We start from the raw sequence: 19,983 nt of genomic DNA, 5'->3' as shown, positions 1-19,983 counted from the left end.
TCACATTTTGATCTTGGGGCTTAAAGGGTTAAGCGATCAAGTTCAACGTTTCTTATCAATTTACCTGTTTTGGAAATGTTGGACGCATCTAGTAAGGAAGCACAGTTCTTGACAAGATAACCAGCGAACAGCACAAACAAACCCTTCAGTTTAGCAGCCACGCTAGGAGTTGAATAAAACAAGATTAAAAGTAAGGCGAAATAGCGAGCAAACAGAGCATCGTAACACACAATAATTGACAAAATGTTCTTTACCTGTCGCACAGACGATAGAAAACAAGCAGCCGCTCCTTGCTGGAAGAAGACCTGGTCGCCCAGTCTATCAGCTGGAATGAAGTAACAGTTGTGATTACTTTTTCAGGCACCAAATTAACATCCTCTTGCAAAAAGACAAATATACTCTAACAGTCCTATAGATACTATGTGGCTCCAATTAAAGGAGGAATACCACTCTGAGCCCTTGCACAGACAAATAGAAAACATTTACCGTCTCTATCCCCTCCCTTCCCAACACACACCCTCCCCCCAGCCCAGCCTGAGAGCACAGACGCATTTACTGAAGTCACTAATCACCGCGCGGCCGCAAATTTGGTGAGTTGTTCCTTGTAAGTTAAAGCAGTTCTAACCGTATCATACAAACGAGAAAGGTCACTGAATAATTAGCTCGTCTCGAGATGCGCAGCGTTCTTATTCTACTTTCCGGGGAAATTTTTGACATTGTAGATAATCATCTTAAAATATGCGAGATAGTTACTCGCAAAAATTGGGAATTGGAACTTGAAAATCCAAGCTCCTATTAGCAAACCCAACTATTTTGGAGCTAAACAATAGAGCATTAACAGACACGCCCTGTCGGCTTTAGAGGGAAAGCCTTGACGTTTTAATATATCATTAAACAATAAATCAAACACAACAAATGAACACATACCCGTAGAAACATTGGTCTGAAGGATACTTCAGACAGCTTGACCACTAGACACAAAAATGCTTCGATAACTCTACCCTCTGTCTTGTCTACTAAATCATCATCGTCCTGAAAAATGCCAAAGAAATAAGAGTTAACAGACTTACATGTACTTTAGAGTCCGTGGAGTCTTAATAAACCTTCATAAAATAAAATAAAATATATATTTGAAATTCATACTTCCTGGGTGTGTTGCACTCTAAAATCCAGCACTTCCAAAAACAAGCTAAACAGGTTTGACTGGTGGGTTTTGATATCCTCCTTCGTCATACCGCTAACACAATCTGCAAGCAGGCTCATAAGCGACATCACACACTCCTGAAGGAAAAAAAAAGATAGTCCTAGTTTATCCCTCGCTCTCTCACAGATTTCCCAGAGCAACTTCGAAAATTTTACACATAAACACGTATTCTCTCTCACCTTGTGTTTTACTACAACTTTGTGGTAACACTCGGTCACAGCAGATATCAGTACTCTTGGGGATATCTTGGAAGACAGCTCTTTCCTGTCGCAAGAGAAAATTAAGCAAAACAGAATGAGTATAACCTTGGGATGGTGAACAGCTATTGTCTCAAGGGGAGGCTTCTCTTTTTCTCTTTTCATCTAGCAAGCGATCACTGACGCGAGTAATACTCATTGATATGGCCAAACCTGTGCATACAGCTCTCGTTGCTGTGCACTTACAAAATCAAGTGTAACAACCATGGCATTGAGGAGAAACCGTGCTTCGCCTTGACTTCAGTTATGGAGAGGACTTCAGCAACGACGAGGTTGACAGCACAAACAAAATGCTTATAATAATTAGTGGCAGAAACCAACGCGCTGCACGCAATTCATTCTTGAAAATCTGTTTAACGTTTTTGGCAAAACGACAACGTGAGAAATACAACGAGAGCTCAAAAATTAGCAAAATGGCAGGTTATATGAAGAATGCGAATACTTGAAATGAATTCACATTTGCATTTTAGCCTTAAACGCTATCCCGACCATTTCATTCTGTATAACTCAGCTACATTGTAAAAGTTAAAATAGCTGTTATTTTGACAAAGAAGAAGGAAACTGGAACCGAATAGTGTCCCGCAATTGTTTCTGGGATGGTTATTGGGGATGAGCCGGTCAGCTATTGGCTAATTTTTTCCTTTGTTCCTAGTAACAATCCCAGAAGCCTTTGCGAAAATTAACCCGGCCCTGGGGCCCGTTTCTCGAAAGTCCCGATAATTAACGGGCCCGGTAAGCTGTTGCCGTTTACATTAAAGAACGCGGTTTCAGTAGTTTTGCATCTAACATGATAAAACTGTCAGTTAATGAAACAAAATGGAGTAGTTTTCTAGCCAGGACCCAAGCTCTTATTTTTTAATTTCTATTTGAATATTTGATTTCGGGCCCGAAACGCTACCGAGACTTTCGAGAAACGGGCCCCAGACTCCTTCTCACGAATGGCACGTACGTGGTTGTTAACCTCCCTAGTGATGCCATGCCAGACAGATAACGCAACTCTTATCTAAAAAGACTGAGTAAATTAAATAAACTCAATACAAGAATAATTCTTCAAACCTCAGTGCAATCAAACGATCCTTTAGTTGCAAATCCAGTGAGGCCTGCTTTGTAACCTCGGCTTGTTCTTCTAGACTCTCAGTAACCTGGCCTTCTGTAAGTGAAGGATTTGTTGCCTAGAAAAAAAAATTAATACTCATTCTAGCTGTGCAGACGAAAAAGACACGACTTGAACTATTTTCTGCATTGGGATACTCGACGTCAGCACCACTAATAGCCCAGATTAGAGTATCGTTCAGACCGACAACTGGAAATTGAGTTTTCTAACAATACTCCTACACAACTGGCAGGGTTGTCACAAAGATTTTAAGTGGAAGCAGAATAATAGAAAGTAGCCGACATGTGATCCCCGGGGGGCCCAATAGGGAAGACATATCACTATTGATATAAACAGTTCAATCCAGGTTGGTAGCAGCTGTCAAACATGATATCATCTCAGCAAAACTTTGGTGCAAACATGCAAAGAAGTCAGATTGAAAGCGAGATGCAAATCACAAAACAAATGGTTCAATCAGAAACGCGAAACAAAAAAAAAAACTTGCAATCCCTTGAGGACAAAATTTCTCATAACTTTAATAATTCTAGACTAAGACAACCACTGTGAGTAAAGAAAACACATCACTAGGGATATGTGCTTCCCAGGTGGAAGAACACATATCACTAGGGATATGTGTTTCCCAGGTGGGGGAACACATATCACTAGGGATAGGTGTTTCCCGGGTGAGGGAACACATCTCATTAGGGATATTTGTTTCCCAGGTGGAGAACACATATCACTAAAATATGTGTTTCCCAGGTGGAGGAACACATATCACTAGGGATATGTGTTTCCCAGGTGGGGTAACACATATCACTAGGGATATGTGTTTCCCAGGTGGGGGAACACATATCACTAGGGATATGTGTTTCCCTGGTGGGGGAACACATTTCACTAGGGATATGTGTTTTCCACGTAGGGGAACACATATCACAAGGCATATGTGTTTCTCAGGTGGGGGAACACATATCACTAGGGATATGTGTTTCCCAGGTGGGGGAACATATATCACTAGGGATATGTGTTTCCCAGCTGGTGGAACATATATCACTAGGGATATGTGTTTCCCAGGTGGGGGAACACATATCACTAGGGATATGTGTTTCCCAGGTGGGGGAACACATATCACTAGGGATATGTGTTTTCCAGGTGGCTTAGGCTAGGCTTATCTGTTTCCCAGGTAGGGGAACACATATCACTAGGGATATGTGTTTCCCAGGTGGGGTACACATATTACTTAGGATAGGTGTTTCCTAGGTGGGGGAACACATATCACTAGGGATAGGTGTTTCCCAGGTGGGGAACACATAACACTAGGGATATGTGTTTCCCAGGTGGGGGAACACATATCACTAGGGATAGGAGTTTCCCAGGTGGGGGAACACATAACACTAGGGATATGTGTTTCCCAGGTGGGGGAACACATATCACTAGGGATATGTGTTTCCCAGGTGGGGGAACACATATCACTAGGGATACGTGTTTCCCAGGTGGGGGAACACATATCACTAAGGATAGGTGTTTCCCAGGTGAGGGAACACATATCACTAGGGATATGTGTTTCCCAGGTAGGTAATCATATCACTAGGGATATGTGTTTCTAGGTTAAGGGAACACATATTTCTAGGGATATGTGTTGCCCAGGTAGGGAAGGTGCTTTACAAGAAAGAATATGCAGGGCATGATTAAAACAATTTCTTTTTCCTTTTTTATTAAACGACTTTTTTCACCGTTAATTTTTTTTGCATTTTTCCAATAATGTACAGGCGGCAATAGCGCCGGTTGCTGGGGGATATTGATAACCCTGAACTAGTCTGAGTAATGGCAGCTGACTGAGATATTCCATCTGTTTATACAGTCAGCTCAGTCAAAGATGGACACCTAAGTGTCTAAGAGAGACGTTTGCCGTCTTATAGAGAGTCACATAAACGGAGTAAAGAAAGACAGGGACCAACTCTAGGTGTGTTAAAGAGGTGTCTGTCAAGGGAGAGTTGACTGTAATCGTATTCCAGACATAAACTACTCTACCTACCAGTTTAAACTGCGACTTACAGATGAACCTTAAACAATACATTGTTGACTACAAAGCAGACATGTAAAAAACGTATCCTGTTTGCAAAGGCGACCTTACATTATGACCAATATGTCAACATGGACTGCCTCTGAAGAAGGATGGAATCAAAACAGGATACCCACCTGAATGAGTAGATCCACCAAATAAGGACTCAAGAAGTGAGGAAGGGCTTCTGTGGTCTTGTGAAGAGTAGTAGCACAACAGAGTGTCAGCAAACTGTTCCTAACAAAACACATAAAAAACCATCAGTCAAGTATCAAGTCATATGAACAGGCATTTTCTTTTCCTAGAACAAACGTCACAGTGTAGGCTTAGCGCACTTCCCAAGTTCGATTCTCCACGCTCATGGCTTCAGTCCGCTTTTCCTTCTGCCAAGAAGAGCGTCTTCAGGGTTAGCCAAGGATTCATTTCCGGTGCAGTCAAACCTCCACTTCACAGACACCCAATTAATTCAGACACCTCATCATTACAGACAGTTTGATTGGTCTCTGGGGAAAAAAAGCCCCTTAATACCGACACCCTTTTAATACAGACATTTTCTATGGCCCCCTTAGTGTCCATATTAACAGTGTTTGACTGTACTTACTGCCTGGTAACAAAGCGTGGAAACTCCTATATAAACTATATTGTAGGTATGTGTGGCCCTAAAAGGTGTGGTTTATTAAAGCCCTGTTTTTTGGTCAAAGAAATAACAGCAAACTGATCCTTAAATTTTCCTAGTAACCACGCCCAGGCACTCCTGCATGAACTATAATTGGTCCTCAAAAGTGTAGTTTGTCAAAGCCCTGTTTTTGGTCTGGTCGTCTACTTCTCTCCTGCTCACAGCACTGGAGAGGCAGAGGTGGGTACAAAATCTTAGTACCTTTCTTTTTCAGTTCGTTTCATTAACTTCAGGACAGAAGGCATTAGCTGTGGTAAGAACAGAATGGCATGGACTTGAAGACCACTAATCACTTCTGCTGCACATAGCAGTGCACTGGAGGCAACCTGAAATAAATGACAAAGATCACAATTAATCTAAACAACATCACATATGATGCTGTACAAAGCGGGTTATATTTTACTGTGACCATTTAAATGAAAGTTTATAAGTAGTATTATTTGTGGTACTGTAAAATAGGCAGAGATTGTGGTTCTAACTCTTCAGTCTGTGTATGATATCCTGAGCTATGACAGTTGAAATAATACACAGCAAGTACTTTGTCACGGTTGCTGATTGTTGCTATGCCTATGTTTCCATACACCAGAGCACAGGTCTCAGTTTGAATGGTTGAGAGAAGGGGGGGAACTCTTCTCTTCCCAAATGTTACTTCCCCGCACCTCCCAATTCCCCAGGGGTTACCCACGGGCAACCCAGGCATAACTGACCTGCACATTAGCATCTTTGGACGAAAACACTTCAATAGATGTGGACATCACCTAAACAAACAAAACACAACAAAATTTGAGTCGCTGATTCACTTCAACAATACAACATATTTTGTAACATTACTGCTGTGGTGAAGAGTGAGGAAAAGTGACACACCTCCTTAAAAGGACTTGGATGGTCTTTTGCCAACAGTCGTGAAAGAAGCTTTAAACTGTAGAGAGCTGTTTGTCTGTTTATAATGGATTCTTCACTTTCCCCTGTGCCTCTTGATATCAGAAGTAACTCAGCCAACAGGTTAAGAAGTATCCCAACCTATAAAGACAGCGAAGAAAATTTGGAAACTCAAATGTCTAGCAAAGTCCGTACTTGCAGTACCTAAAAAGGATGACATACATGCAGATACAAACATACATGACTTAATTTTATCTCGAATTTACAGAGTAGCTCAAAAGTTAATATCTTGTGCTTTTGAATCAACAATAGTTTTATCATGATTACATGAGCTGATGTCAAAACTTTCCACTGCCATGTGGTTTTAGCACACCTGACAGCAAAAAAGCTTTTCCACATTGCGAGGGAACTGGAATGGACTCTTGATTCAGGTAAAAGTAAGGTCCTTATTTTACGTTGTTACATGTGACTCGTTAGACTGCGAGCAGCGTCTCTTTTTCTTCAGATTTAGTAAGGGGAGTGCACGCGCGTGAGTGTTGAGAGGCAAAGCCACGAGCCTCTAGAAACGAGGGTGGTATCCTGTCTCGCGCTTTCAGTCACGCGCTTGGTCATTTGTGTGTCTCGGCCACTTTGCTCGACGGACCAAGAAAAAAGAGAGAGTGCTCGTAGCCTAGTGACTCGTTACAGTACGTATTAGACTGACAAACCTGAGGTGGACGGTGCCATCATTTTACTCCCCCCCTCTCTCTACATCAGTTCTCTGTTTTACAGGTATTTAAAGCAACTTAAAGCTACACACAAAGGAAAGAAGTCACACAGGGATTTGTGGTCACACCTGGGAATCAAACTCGGGACCTCTCGCACGAGATAGACTGCGTACTAACCGCCTCTGCTAATCCTTGCTTCTTAGAAGTCTTAAGTTAGCGGGCTACGAGACTTACAATGGCCCAACCTTTCTGATGCTTAATAGAAGAACCATTTGATTTACTGGTTATAGGTACCCAAAATTTCAAAGGTAAAATACCTGATCATCAGAAATGCTCCCTGCATATTGGCTCAGTTTACTATTCAACAGTTCCATTGCTTTACGCCTGACTGTAGAACTGCTGCTGTGCAGCAGCTTCTTTATGACATCGAAAAATACTGAGGCAGGCAAGAGAAGGTTAACCTGGAAAAGAAAGGTAGTTTTCATGGTGAAAAACAATGGATAACACCACAACTCAAGTCTGAGCAAAACTGATTCAATTCCATTTGGTCACGACTTTAAACATCTCCTCTAAGACACCTCTACAGTTCTAATGCCTCACAATAAATGGACAGTTTCCTTGGTCCAAAAGTTGACAAACTAAATACAATGCTTACTTTTTAAACACAGACATACGAGGTTGTCCCCTTGGCCATATATCTACAAACTGAGCTAACTTTGGCATACAGCCCTGCTGTGTACAGATGACATTTGAGAAAACTTCATTTTGGAGAGTTTACAAAATACATGGTATGACTTACCTTATCAACAATTTCATAGGTTTTGTGCAGCATTGCTTTCCAGAATTTGCCACTAGCATCATGAGGTGCATGTTCACTGTGTTGAGCTACTTTAGTCATAAAGTTCAGAGTATCTTCCAGTAATCTGAAATGACAAAAGTAACTAGGGTCAATACATGTATCTATGTTTGACCTCCTAAAAGCGCAGTTCAATGAACTGCTGGCACCCATCTTTAATCAAGATGACTTCGTAATAATTTCATAAAGGATGTCCTTCCACCTCACGTACTTGAATTAATGAGAGAATTGCATGCTGTCAACAATACACATGACTTAGGAACCTTTCAAAAATACACTGTCAACGCAACACCGCTCCTGCCTCCCTTTTAATTCTTTATCAATAAAAAAACAAACAAACAAACAAACAAAATGGCAGAGTACCTGAGAAACAGTGTGTTTAAGATTTCTCCCTCTTCATGGACCTGTAGTAAGATGTATCAAATTTTGGTGTTGAATTAAGGTCACTACAACTAGACACTACATAATCTCGCCTGAAGGGTTACTCCCCCTTAGATATGTATGCAGCTACGAGCTAGCTACGAGCTGCATAATGGGGCTGTGAAAATAAAACAACAGATCAAGAATGATGTATCCATATTCAAGAAAATTCAAGCAGGTATAATACAATTTCCAACATAGGAAAAAAGCTTCACAATAAACTAAATACAAGTATACAGTACAGGGTATTTAAAATGTGCCAATTTCTGTAAAAGGGTACGTATCATCTTCAATACAAATCCTACTCATACACCCCAAACCTACTCAACTCCCCCCTCCCCCCCAGTACTGGAACCAACTTCCCACCCAAAAACCTTTGCACTGACCTTGCTAACAAAGTCTTCACTGTCAAGAAGGGAGGGTATAAGAGTCAGACATGTGTACTTGAACTGCCGCAGATGTTTAGCAGAGTGCTTGTCTACATCAAAGACAGGTATTACAGCCAGGAAGGTGTTGGCAGTTTTCCGACTCATCCTAGGCTTGTGACGAACTAAGAAGAAGTGTAAGGGTCATTAGACAGTAATAAAGCAAAGAAGAGACTGGTGATTGAGTGGTTGAACAAATAAACTACCACAAAAAATAACAATACAACTAGCAAACAATACTTTTCTTGTAAATTGACAATTCATTCAGTTGTTCATTCAGTTGGTTAGTCAGCCAATAAGCTGTGGTCAAGCAAACAGTTTTTCACTGCATTATTTATTTTGCATAGTTGGTGAAGCCAGTGTCAGAAAGTGATTCAACTAGTGATTTTTCTTCTCAAAAGGATCACTCCTTCAAACACGGGGAATACACTTTTCATCAGCCACTGGACTTAACAAAATGGAAAATGTCTCATAAAATGTGTCATAAAACTAAAAAACTTGTACTGTCTACAATCACAAAGAAAGATAAACTTAAATCTTCAAGCCCTGATATCCACCTACAAATTCTCCAGACTGAACTCCATATATTTCCATAAAGAATATGTCGAGAGAATTTAATAAAAGATCAAACACTTATTTCTCCTTTCATTTTTTCGTTTTATTATTCTCATAATGTTTTCTCTTGATTATGTGTTAATATTGTTGAGAGGAACTTGACATTGATCACTCAGTAATGTAACCTACCTTCAGGTTTTTCAAGTGGCAATTGATCAATAAACTGCAAAAGCTTTAACATGGCCTCAACCTTAAATAAACAACAAAATGGATGTTAGCAAAAGTCAATCAAGATACAGCAGGGCTGTCACTAGGATTTCAAGTTGCCACCTACCTACATGCAATTAGTAGCAAGGCTGTGATATAAAGAAAATTTGTAGGGAGCCAAGTGCTATGAACCTGTAAAATCTATGGTGCCCAGCATATGATTTGCATGAAAAAGAAAAAACAACAACTAAGATTATCTAGTCACCCAAGGGCAAAAGTTAGGTGCCAGGGCCCACCGGGCTCTGCTAGAGCACAGCCCAGAGAAGATGGGAAATTCAACAGCTAGGAATTAAAAGTTCTCTTAGTTGTGTTTTCCATTTGTTTGCTGTGAAATTAGTTGTGAGACATGCTCATAGAAGCCAGAGGAAATCCCTAGCCCCCAGTCCCCAGCCCCAAGTGACAGCCTTGTAAAGGAACTAATCGAAGGTGGCAATTAAAGTAGTGCTGATGAGTATAACAGCCCAAGTGACATCCAATTTGACATTACATTCTTTTTCCACAATAAATTACCTTGTGTTAGTTAGTCAATGAAACAAATGGAGAATTTAAAATTGGATCAGGAGTCCCTTGAGGCCTCTCTCCATTCACTACTTCTTAAATTTGCAAGTTTGTAGTTGTAAACAGTACCTGGACGTGGGAATCAAAATTGTGGCAGAGGCTCAGACAAAACTCCACTCCAAGAGGATTCTTAATGCCAGCCTGTAATGGGATTAAACAAAGCATTAAAAAGTGTCATTAATCAATGAAAAACACCTTTGGGACAAGTACTAATAATGCCTTAGAGGAAGTAATATGCAACTAAGAGAACCTCTCATCAAATGAGACAGGCTCTCGTCTCTTATGTCTCTACTATAACGATTGTACACCTGAGAAATGAGTCTTTTTAGAGGATTTGACTGCATAAGACAGGCTATCTATAACAGGGTGAAAACAGGTTATAATATTGGGTGAAAGCATTAATACCCCTGATGCATGTTTACATCAGTAAAGCAAATTTTACCACCAAGCCTTGTTTTAAAATTGTACAGTTGCAAAGTTTTGCATAAATGAATTCCCAAGGCAATAGAGTAAGAAAAAATACCCACACCCAGAGAGTATTTTGCTTACAAACAAGGCTTGGTGATGAAATTTGCCCATCTGATGTAATCAGGCATAGGGGCCATTATATTGTTAATCCTAGATGATCCTGTGGTTGACTTCAATGCAAACCTGTTTGTCTCCATCAGGATTGCTTGCACCATGAATAACATGTCTCTCAAGCAACAGAAGGACAGCAGTATGAAGAAATTGAAGGGAACCAAGAGTACTGATCAGATGTGTAAAGAGTGGAAGCTGACGGTGTTCAGGGATGTGAGGTGATGCATCAACAAATACTCTTATCAGCATGGCTACGATATCATCCAATGATATGCCACCCTTCTTTGTGAGCTGAGGTAGTTGATGCTTTTCACCAGCCTGTAAGGAGGGATAGGTCAATGTATTTATTTTTCATGTGAAAACTGAATTGCAAGCAACCATAGGAGCCTACAATCCTAATCTCTAGGTTGCCATCAACCATGCTTGGCACGTACATGTATGTGGCCAGCACTCGTTTGGACTTCCACTTAGAGAAAATCAAATCCACAGAACACGATCTCATCATGCGTGTTTGGACCTTTCATCACTTTGAAATCTGATCATGCATGTTTTGACCTTCTATCACATGAAACTTACACAATGCACAGCATTAGATCAAGAACATTTTGAGCTTAGATCACTCTCACTAGTCCACTGGTCCATCTCACACTTAAAACATCTACCTGTAGGCCAGTCACTGTGCTGTCTGTGTGTCAGTCTATCCGTAAATTAGTCTGACAGCACTCAATCAGTCTGTCTGTCTGTCCATTAGTATGTCTTTTAGTTAACAGAGCAGTCAGTATGTTAGTCAGCCAGTAAGCCAGGTAAGTAAGGCAGTTTGGTACATATGTAGCAGGTGAGTGTATGAAAGTCAGTTGTGTCAACAAGTCAGGCAGTCATCTGCAAGTCAGAAAGTCACTCAGTCACATCAGTCAGTATGTCTGTTATTCAGGCAATACAGCAAGTAGCTGCTCTAGCTGGTCAATCAGATTTATCAGTCAGCCAAGAAGTCAAATCAGACATGCAATAGGTCTGCTTGTTACTTGTTCAATCACAGAATCATTTACTGGTAGCTTGTATAAGAAGTTGATCAATCCAGTGTCAGAAAGTAACTCAACACGTTTTTTTTCTTCTCACAAGGAATTTACCTTCCTTCAAACACGGGGAAAACGTTTTTCATCACTCACTGGACTCAAAACAGTCTGAGCACAATATTATTACAATACGAATAGCATAAGCAATAGTAAGAATTGATATTCATTCAAAATATTTCTTCGTTTCTGATTGGCTAAAATCCCCATATAATTCATCACAGCCAGTTGTTGTCGATCAAATTTGGAAGAATTTTGCGATATGTGAAAAATGACATCAAGTGTGCAGCAAAATTACCAGATTATTGAACAGTTAACTGAGAAGACCTGGGGACGAGGTTGAGTTGTTTTGGTAGTGAGGACAAAATGGCAAAACATTTCACTTGTTTCACCAGGAAGAAACAGGCAAACTATTGACTAAAAAAATAGCAAGGATACAACTTGACAGAAAACATCTGCTATTTGGAGGATATTTGCAGCACTGAAAAATCCCTTTATCTCCTAAAAACTTGCCAATAAACATGCATTATCAAAGATGAACTTGATGGAGGTAAGCATGTTTTAACTTATTAAACTGGGAATTTATTTTGAATGAATAATAAAACAATAATATTATTGAATTTGGCTTTCGTATCATCTGAAGAATTAGGGAGATCGAGGAGGGTATTATCCACCAAGGCTGTAAGCACTAAAGCACTACAATAGTCACATACTTGGATCAAAGCTGGAATAACTGTATCCAGTGTTTTAGTGATGACTTCAAAGCTGTAGCTATCATCCTTACGTACAACACTAGCACCCATGAATGTGAAGATTGGCATCACATTATGCAACACCTTTTCCTGTAAGAAATGTTACAATTTAAATTCTACTAAATTACCATCAGTGTAACTTAACTGGGTTTGCAATTACTATGAACAATACAACAATAAAACAACAATCCTTGTACACTGAACATTAAATGGAGGGAAGGTGAGAAGTCTAGATTGCCATCCTGAACTCAAATGTTGGGTATATAAGCACTATCCATTGGATGAATGAGTGTTCAGTGGATACCTGTTAAGGGACCAATTTTGTTTCTGCTGGAGAAAGATTTCTCTGGTGGATAGCTTGTTTGCTGGGTTCTGAAAATTGCCACATCATCCCTAGGTAGTGTTCCTTTGAATGCATACAGGCAAACCAGAGACAAACACACAACCCTTTCAATGCCATTCATTACTGACATAAAGACCATTAAATTCATCTGCAATGATTTTTGAGCTACTGTTGAGAAAGTCTTGCTGCAACAGTAACAGTATATTGTATAAGAATCAACACAGAAAAAATAATATACTTACTGGAAAGAACTTTGCTGCTGTTGCAAGTAACAACAGAGCTTGATTGTGAGTTTGTGGACTTTCAGAGGACCTTATACATTGTACTATCAGCTCAACATCAAATTGATCCTCAGGGACAACATCTGCTGAGAAGAAAGAATTTCTTAGTAAGAATATTTCAAACATTTAAACCCTCAGGTATGCAAGAGGCAAAAATTAGAAAATATAATATAATATTGCAATAACTGCAAGAGGTGAAGGTCACCACCTATACGAAAAAACATGATAAAGATGGTGATTAGATAATAAGTCAGTGCAATTTCCCTACCCTTTTGCTTTATAGGCCATGTCAACATGAATCCAGATGTTTTTGAAACCACATAAGTATATTAATTTACACAGATCGACCTTCCATCCACAAGACACCAGTGAATCTGCTCACCAAAACTGCATCATTTTGAAACTGCCCTCCAAAACCCCCTCCACAGAAATGCGGGTAAAACGAAATCTGGTTTCAAAAATGTCCAGATTCCTGTGGAGGGTGCCTTATAACCATACAGTCATGTGCCTTACCAAGAAACTCACCTGCACCAGAGAGTTTGTCACAGATACTGTTGATCAGGGAAAATACAAGCTGCATGATATATTCTGAGGCCACCTGACTATGATCCAGCTCTACACATCTGCGTGAAGTCAATACATCAACAAGTTAATATCAATATCTGCCTCATTACACACAAAATACAGAATACACTGTGCAAAATAAAGAGTATGCATGCATGTTATCTGACCTTGACAAGTGGGTTTACATTATTTTAAAAGGGTGCTAACATTTTCAGAATTCAAAAACATCAAGATTTTACAGTGCATGTCAAAAGGAAGAGAATGAATATTTAGTGGATTCATGCATACCTGGTAAGAGTGCCAAATAAAGTCAGCAAAAGCCTGTGTGGTTCTTCAATGTTGATCTTATGCTGCAGAAGCTCTAGGATGACTGTTACTCTTTGAAGCTGATTATTTGCTTCATTTTCCTCATCTTTCTGTTGCTGTTGCGACCTTAATGGGAAAACAAAAAAAGGCAGTAAAATAAAATATAAGGGCTATGCATGGTTATTGTACAGTTAAGTAAGAAATGAGAAAGTACAACATAAGTTAAATTAACTTCATCTAGAATAGACTGAAGAATTAAAGCATTGGTCTATGAACCTCAGTAGCAAGAAAAGGAAGTAAAAGCTGATCTACATAACAAATATTTCATTTCAGTTGATAATTTTCATGGTTTATTATGTGACTTTGCCAATACAGTGTATGTTATACTAACCCCAACAATTACCTTTTACAAAAGCTGAACAATGGCCATTAGAAATTGAATACCCTTATCAGATTCTTGGGTAACACACCAACCTTTTTACTTTCTTCTTCTTTGGCTTGTTCTCATTGTCTGTATTCAACTTCAAAATTTCCTCAGTTATCAGATCTGCTGTTAATGTGAGCTAAATAAAAGAAGAAATAATATTATCATTTTTCCATCTTTGCCAGCCCAATAAACTTATATCATGTACATCCTAAGCCAAAAGCAACAAAATATTAATGGGCAAAATAAGAATATCTGCTTAGCATATAGTACAACGAACAGCTGCCAAAAGCCTAACAAAGATGAAAATGACTAGTAAAAAATAATGTAATTTCCATTGGGTCATTATTCAAATATCTAACCATACTGAAGTCGGTACATGTTGGTGTTTAGTTTGACTTTTATTAACCAATCAAGCTCGCATAACACCTCACCTTCAAAATAGTATTTTTGACTGCATTGCCTACAGTGATATCCTTTGTTTGAAACAGCGTGTCCACAAGAGTCTTAAACAAATGCTGCTGTAGCTCCTCTGCTGGAAGTGCCTGGAAAAATCTGTTTGAAACTTGGCCAAGAACTGTCATAATGGGTGGTGGGTGTCTAGGACACACGCTTGTTGTTAGGGACATTATCCTTGATAACAACTCCCAAGGGGAAGACTCTAACTGCAGCAGGGCGGCAGTATGTGTCGTATACTTCTGCACTATCAGCTGAAGCACAATGCTTTCATCTTCCGTCAAGGCAGATGTGTTGTCACTGCATTTTTGTAACAGCGTTTCCAGCAGTGGCAAAAGACTCTGCAAAATATCCTACATAAAGAACAAAACATGTGTGAAAGTCTTAAGTACAGGATTTCATCCAAAGATTTAAAAGTTAGGGTGACACATTATATCTTCTTCAACGTTACTTTCGTATGGTACTATTTCATTAGTATGTACATTGTAGTTCTAACTTTGGAGTCTGTGGATGAAATCCTGTGGTATTACCATTCATATTAGACCTCTTTAGGTGCTCTGTCAATTGCTACTATATGTTTTAAGTATCTTACAGAATTAAATTTGGCATTCTTTTGGGGAACTCTCAGCGATCCAAAAGTCCTCCCCTATGGTATAATCACCTGCCTAAAGTTTTACCTAAAGTCATATATACTGTACATGAAAGCTAATCAAATACCTGGGCATCCACTTTTCTCAAAGATGAAAGAATGATTCTTCTGACATAAGAAGGCATGTCACTGGAAACCAAATGTTGTAAAAGATATTTCAGTGTGTTCTTTGCACCCCTTATTTCAGCAGAATCCTTTGGGCGTGGCTTGTCATGTGGTGACAAAGGCTTAAAAAATTCACCAAAAACCTTTGAAAGCTGTTCAGGGTCAGCAGCCAGTTCTTCAGCATTTTCCGTCAGTACTCTAACTAATGCAGTAATGGTGACTGCTTGGGATCCTTGTGGAAGCTTTGAATTGAGAGTTTTGATGCAGGCAATGGCTGATTTCCTGACTGATGATACAGGGCTGCATAATGGAACAATTAAGGAAGGAATCACTGAAATGAAAAAAAAATTGGTAAATCTTATTTTTTATTTAAGTAACCTTAAAAGAAGAAGCTGTTAGCTGGTATATGTAGATTCCAGATCTAATCAAGATAGTTAGTAAACTGCTGTGGTATAAAACATGGTGATGTAGTAGTCAACATGTCAGACTTTGTGAAATGCCACCGGTGAAAGCCTCTCTACTAGCTAGCACAGCTACTCCAATTGGAAGGCTCTCTCTTCTTAGATCACTCTTTCTGATGCCTGCTAGGAACTTTTTATCCCTCTACATTAAATTTTCTGGAGAACCCTATCAATGATTACACACCTGTGCATGTTGCCTTAAACAGCTCCTTGACTGTTTTTCCCGACACAGAGCTAAGACAGACATTTGCAATGTGGAGACTTTGTACTTGAAGTAGAGCTGACACACTCTCCTCTCCCCTGTTGGGTGGTTTACACCACAGATGTCCCAGAAACTTCAACAAGACAACCTTGTCAGCAAGCTGGAACTGAAAGATAATATTACCAGGACAAAAAGTCATGAACTATTTAAAACACTACTACTTGAAATTCTGTTAGTTTGTACAGGGAACTGCAAAAAGTACACAGTTTAATCTTCACAGTTTAACCTTCATCTCAGGTTAAATAATTCCATGATTTGTCAGACTGTAAGTAAAAAACACAATGCTGCAGTTTTCCCATTGACTGAGCCATTGACTCTTACATTTTTATTCAAACTGTATTTTGTTACACAAAGTTACCTCTCTCTAATGGGAAAGAAATTCTGCTTATATTGAATATACTGGACAAGGCTTTCAAGACTGATACAGTATAGCTTTCAAAGGATAACTGTGAGAGGGTTTGACTTCACTCTCAATGCCAGTGAGAATTCTTCTTTTAAAAAAATACAAGGCAAGTGAGAGCAAGTGAAAGGCCTTTAAATTAACCTTGACAAAATGAGCAAATAATACAAGAATGTGTCCTCTGTTATTCCCCATGCCATAAAACATACCTCAAATATCTCCTTCAGTAACGTTTTAAACTGCATTTGATGTGATGTTGATGTGCCACTCCCAAATGCCACCACCTCAAAGAGTGATACCAATAGCTGGATAGAAAAACAATAATTTACTTCAAATGGGTCACCAAAATAAGTGAAAATGCAAAGACTTGCTATGCAACCACTTTAATAGTGTAGAGGCTCACAACCAGAACAAAAGTCCCAACTTACATATTAAAGAGTATTACTACAAACAAACTGTTAATCACCTTAGTGTAAAATCCTTCATCATAACTGGTACATTCAGAGGACCACCAATGACCTGTGAAACCACATATATAAACCAAAATTAATATTTCATTGCCTTTCAAACAGGTAGAGGATGGAAGGTTAAGAATCAGATTGGAGCTATCAGATTCTAGAAACTTTCCAAGATCTTAAAGGTCTCCTTTCTGTTTTGATGGTTTGCATATCTAAAAATAGAGCTTTAACTGTTTTGGCCGGAAAATTTAATTTACCCCTAGATAATATACCTGTAGATAAATTATTAAACAGTCTGCTCCCCAAAATAAGGTTTAAAATGTCAATGTTTATAGCCAAACAAACAGATCATCAGAATTAATAAATATCTTAATAGAAATAATTAATAAAATATTATTCTTCTGCACTGTGTATTTTAAAGAGAATTTGTTAAATAATATGAGAACATACAGGTGTAGAAGAATGAAATTCACAGGAAATTCTCTTACCACTGGAAGCAGCTGATTTAGATGGTAGGTTCTTCAACAAATTGCTACACAGCTGAAGTGTGATGGCCCCTATAGCATGATTCAATCGCTTGGTGCTGCGCTTGCCAAGAAACTTAACCAGACTGGTTAACAGTGGAAGTGGAACACTCCCACTTTCATCTTGTTCTGAAACTTCACTCTAAAAGGTGAAAAACAGTTCAAAATGAATCAGGAAGATTATAACAAAAATGTTTAAAGATAACATAAGTGATTTCTTTTTTCTATTTTATTAAATTTAACATAAATTATTCAATGGGCCCAAGGTTTAACTTTATAAACAGGTACATACAACTGAACTACCTCGGGTGTGTCATAATTTCCTTGGAGTCTTGCTACTTTCCAAAGGTCAGGCATGATAAACCCTGCTATAATATGGCATAATGTCTCCTTAGGTTGGCCTGTTGTCATGGATACCACCCTACATAACAGGCATTTTAGAAGTGGATGAAACAGGCTCTCTTCTGTAAGACCCTTGGCATGACTCATCATACTTTGCACCTAACGGAAAAGAGGATAATAAAAAAATCACACTTAAGTACCCCTCATGTGTTTGCAAAAATGATGTAAAATTAATAATGGCTTTTATATTTTAACCCTTGTGTTGCTCCTAGCCTGCATTTACGTATCTCATTTCACTTTTTTCACTTCATTTCCACATTTCAGTATCGTTTTATCACTACAACTTTAAAATCTGTGGAAAAGATCCTTTATCAATCAAATGAAAAAAAAAATTTAACAATAACAACAACAATAATAATTTAGAATCCTAGGTATACCTACTCAGTGGACCTTTTCAGTATTATTGGAAACAAAACCAATCAGCCATCAAAAAATTTTTGCACTTACTGTTTCTAACAGTTCTTTCTCCTTCAACTTCATTAGATTTTCTCCAAGCCAGTGGAATAACAGGCTATTGGCCAAGGCCAGACTATCAGCATCAGAACTCTTGCTACACCTCTTCCATTCTAATTGTTGAGAAGTTTATTACACAAATATAAAATTAGCATAAATTTTAAATTTTTTACAAAACTTTACACACAGTGCACCATCTATCACTTGCTCACTCAGATGCATAATATGGCCCCAGTTACTGTTGCCACAGCAGAAAATTAAAACAAAACTGACCCAGAAATTTGAGAAATATTTTTATCACTAAAATTGTTGAATAGCTGAAACAAAATTACCTCTTCTGATTGAACCTAAAATATTACACCGTTAATGAGCTTCTTGGCTTAAAAGAAACATGATCATTCTGTAAGTGGAAACATCAATGTTTAATACAAATGTAGCATACCTGAAACCAATGCACTAGACATCACACTGGAAAATAAGCTAACAAACTACCTTTCTTTTTGACAAAGTCTTTCATTCCAGACAACAGAGGATGCTGGGCAGCTAGCACTGATTTGCTGACTGTCACTGAGAGGCGAACCGCTGTCATGTGGGAATGACGATAAAGGAAGAAGTAGGGTAACAAGCCAAACAAGATATTGTCAACAAGTGTTGAATCAGCAGATTTTATCCAGTCACCAACAAGCAACAGCAATGCTTCCTCTTTCACTTCATCCCTGTGAATTTACATGTGCATATATAAATATCTGTGATCTGAAAGTACATAGGTTGCTAGTAAAATCAGAAATGAAACTACTCAAATAATGCAAAAAATAAATAGGTTTAAGATCCATGAGCAGACACTCTTGAAGTAGAAGACTTCCCAGCCTATGGCCACCTCGAAATTTTTCTCCTTCCTAACATGGATGTCTGCTTATTATAAGAAGATTTTGTCTGTCATTTAATTACGTATTAATGCTAACCAGTCAGAGGATCTCTTATTCAACAGCTTCAACACCTCTTGCACAAATTGAGAGCCAGGAAGATTATCAGCAAGGAGCTGGAAAAAAAGGCAAGCACTTTAACACACTTTTTTGTAATCACACCTTTTCCCTCAAATGCACAATACTTTCTAATAAGGGTAAGTGCATGCTCCACTACAGAGCTAGATTTAATTTAGTAACATACAGTGTCTCATATGAGCATAATTACGAAGACAAAAAGAAACTGTGATCATGCTAGTTTATTATTATTTTTTTGCTTCTTTGACATGGTAGTAGTAGTAACTTGTCATTCTTTATTATGTCTTAAATGCCCCAGAAAAGTCTCTGAATGTACAGTATTAGAGACATCAGCAGAGTCCACAAACCAACCTTGCCTAGCTTAAGCACACATGTAACAACCGTTGGATCATCATCTTGAAGTCGTGAAAGTAGAGACTCTGTAACAAACTGTTTGTCTTCTGGCACTCCCTACAACATTAAAAAGAAATTTAAAATGACACTGTCAACTCTAAAGTTCAAAAGCCGCCTTCACAATTACATCTTTTGTTGCCATCA

General features: G+C 38.7%; 1 protein-coding gene across 1 annotated transcript in view; it reads right to left on the bottom strand.

Annotated features, from left to right (window-relative positions):
• The window catches only part of LOC140921265 (HEAT repeat-containing protein 1-like), a 29,993-nt gene that overhangs the window by 2,046 nt on the left and 7,964 nt on the right, over nt 1–19,983 (bottom strand). The window contains exons 7-39 of the mRNA XM_073371250.1: nt 19,798–19,896; nt 19,408–19,484; nt 18,938–19,161; nt 18,440–18,558; nt 17,894–18,091; nt 17,555–17,732; nt 17,075–17,127; nt 16,818–16,913; nt 16,131–16,314; nt 15,449–15,816; nt 14,710–15,084; nt 14,326–14,414; nt 13,834–13,977; nt 13,507–13,604; nt 12,943–13,067; nt 12,319–12,447; nt 10,608–10,853; nt 10,026–10,097; nt 9,321–9,381; nt 8,538–8,701; nt 8,095–8,135; nt 7,675–7,798; nt 7,193–7,336; nt 6,154–6,309; nt 5,997–6,047; nt 5,491–5,615; nt 4,751–4,850; nt 2,518–2,633; nt 1,384–1,468; nt 1,144–1,281; nt 928–1,032; nt 255–325; nt 65–162 (exon numbers count right to left, since the gene is read on the bottom strand). Of these exons, the coding sequence (XP_073227351.1) occupies nt 65–162; nt 255–325; nt 928–1,032; nt 1,144–1,281; nt 1,384–1,468; nt 2,518–2,633; nt 4,751–4,850; nt 5,491–5,615; nt 5,997–6,047; nt 6,154–6,309; nt 7,193–7,336; nt 7,675–7,798; nt 8,095–8,135; nt 8,538–8,701; nt 9,321–9,381; nt 10,026–10,097; nt 10,608–10,853; nt 12,319–12,447; nt 12,943–13,067; nt 13,507–13,604; nt 13,834–13,977; nt 14,326–14,414; nt 14,710–15,084; nt 15,449–15,816; nt 16,131–16,314; nt 16,818–16,913; nt 17,075–17,127; nt 17,555–17,732; nt 17,894–18,091; nt 18,440–18,558; nt 18,938–19,161; nt 19,408–19,484; nt 19,798–19,896 (4,453 nt within the window). The remainder of the gene's footprint in view (nt 1–64; nt 163–254; nt 326–927; nt 1,033–1,143; nt 1,282–1,383; nt 1,469–2,517; nt 2,634–4,750; nt 4,851–5,490; nt 5,616–5,996; nt 6,048–6,153; nt 6,310–7,192; nt 7,337–7,674; nt 7,799–8,094; nt 8,136–8,537; nt 8,702–9,320; nt 9,382–10,025; nt 10,098–10,607; nt 10,854–12,318; nt 12,448–12,942; nt 13,068–13,506; nt 13,605–13,833; nt 13,978–14,325; nt 14,415–14,709; nt 15,085–15,448; nt 15,817–16,130; nt 16,315–16,817; nt 16,914–17,074; nt 17,128–17,554; nt 17,733–17,893; nt 18,092–18,439; nt 18,559–18,937; nt 19,162–19,407; nt 19,485–19,797; nt 19,897–19,983) is intronic.

The sequence above is a fragment of the Porites lutea genome, chromosome 12, assembly GCF_958299795.1.
Source record: "Porites lutea chromosome 12, jaPorLute2.1, whole genome shotgun sequence".
NCBI classification, from domain to species: domain Eukaryota; kingdom Metazoa; phylum Cnidaria; class Anthozoa; order Scleractinia; family Poritidae; genus Porites; species Porites lutea.
The sequence above is the reverse complement of the archived record's forward strand: the minus strand, read 5'-3'. Positions and strand labels throughout refer to the sequence as shown.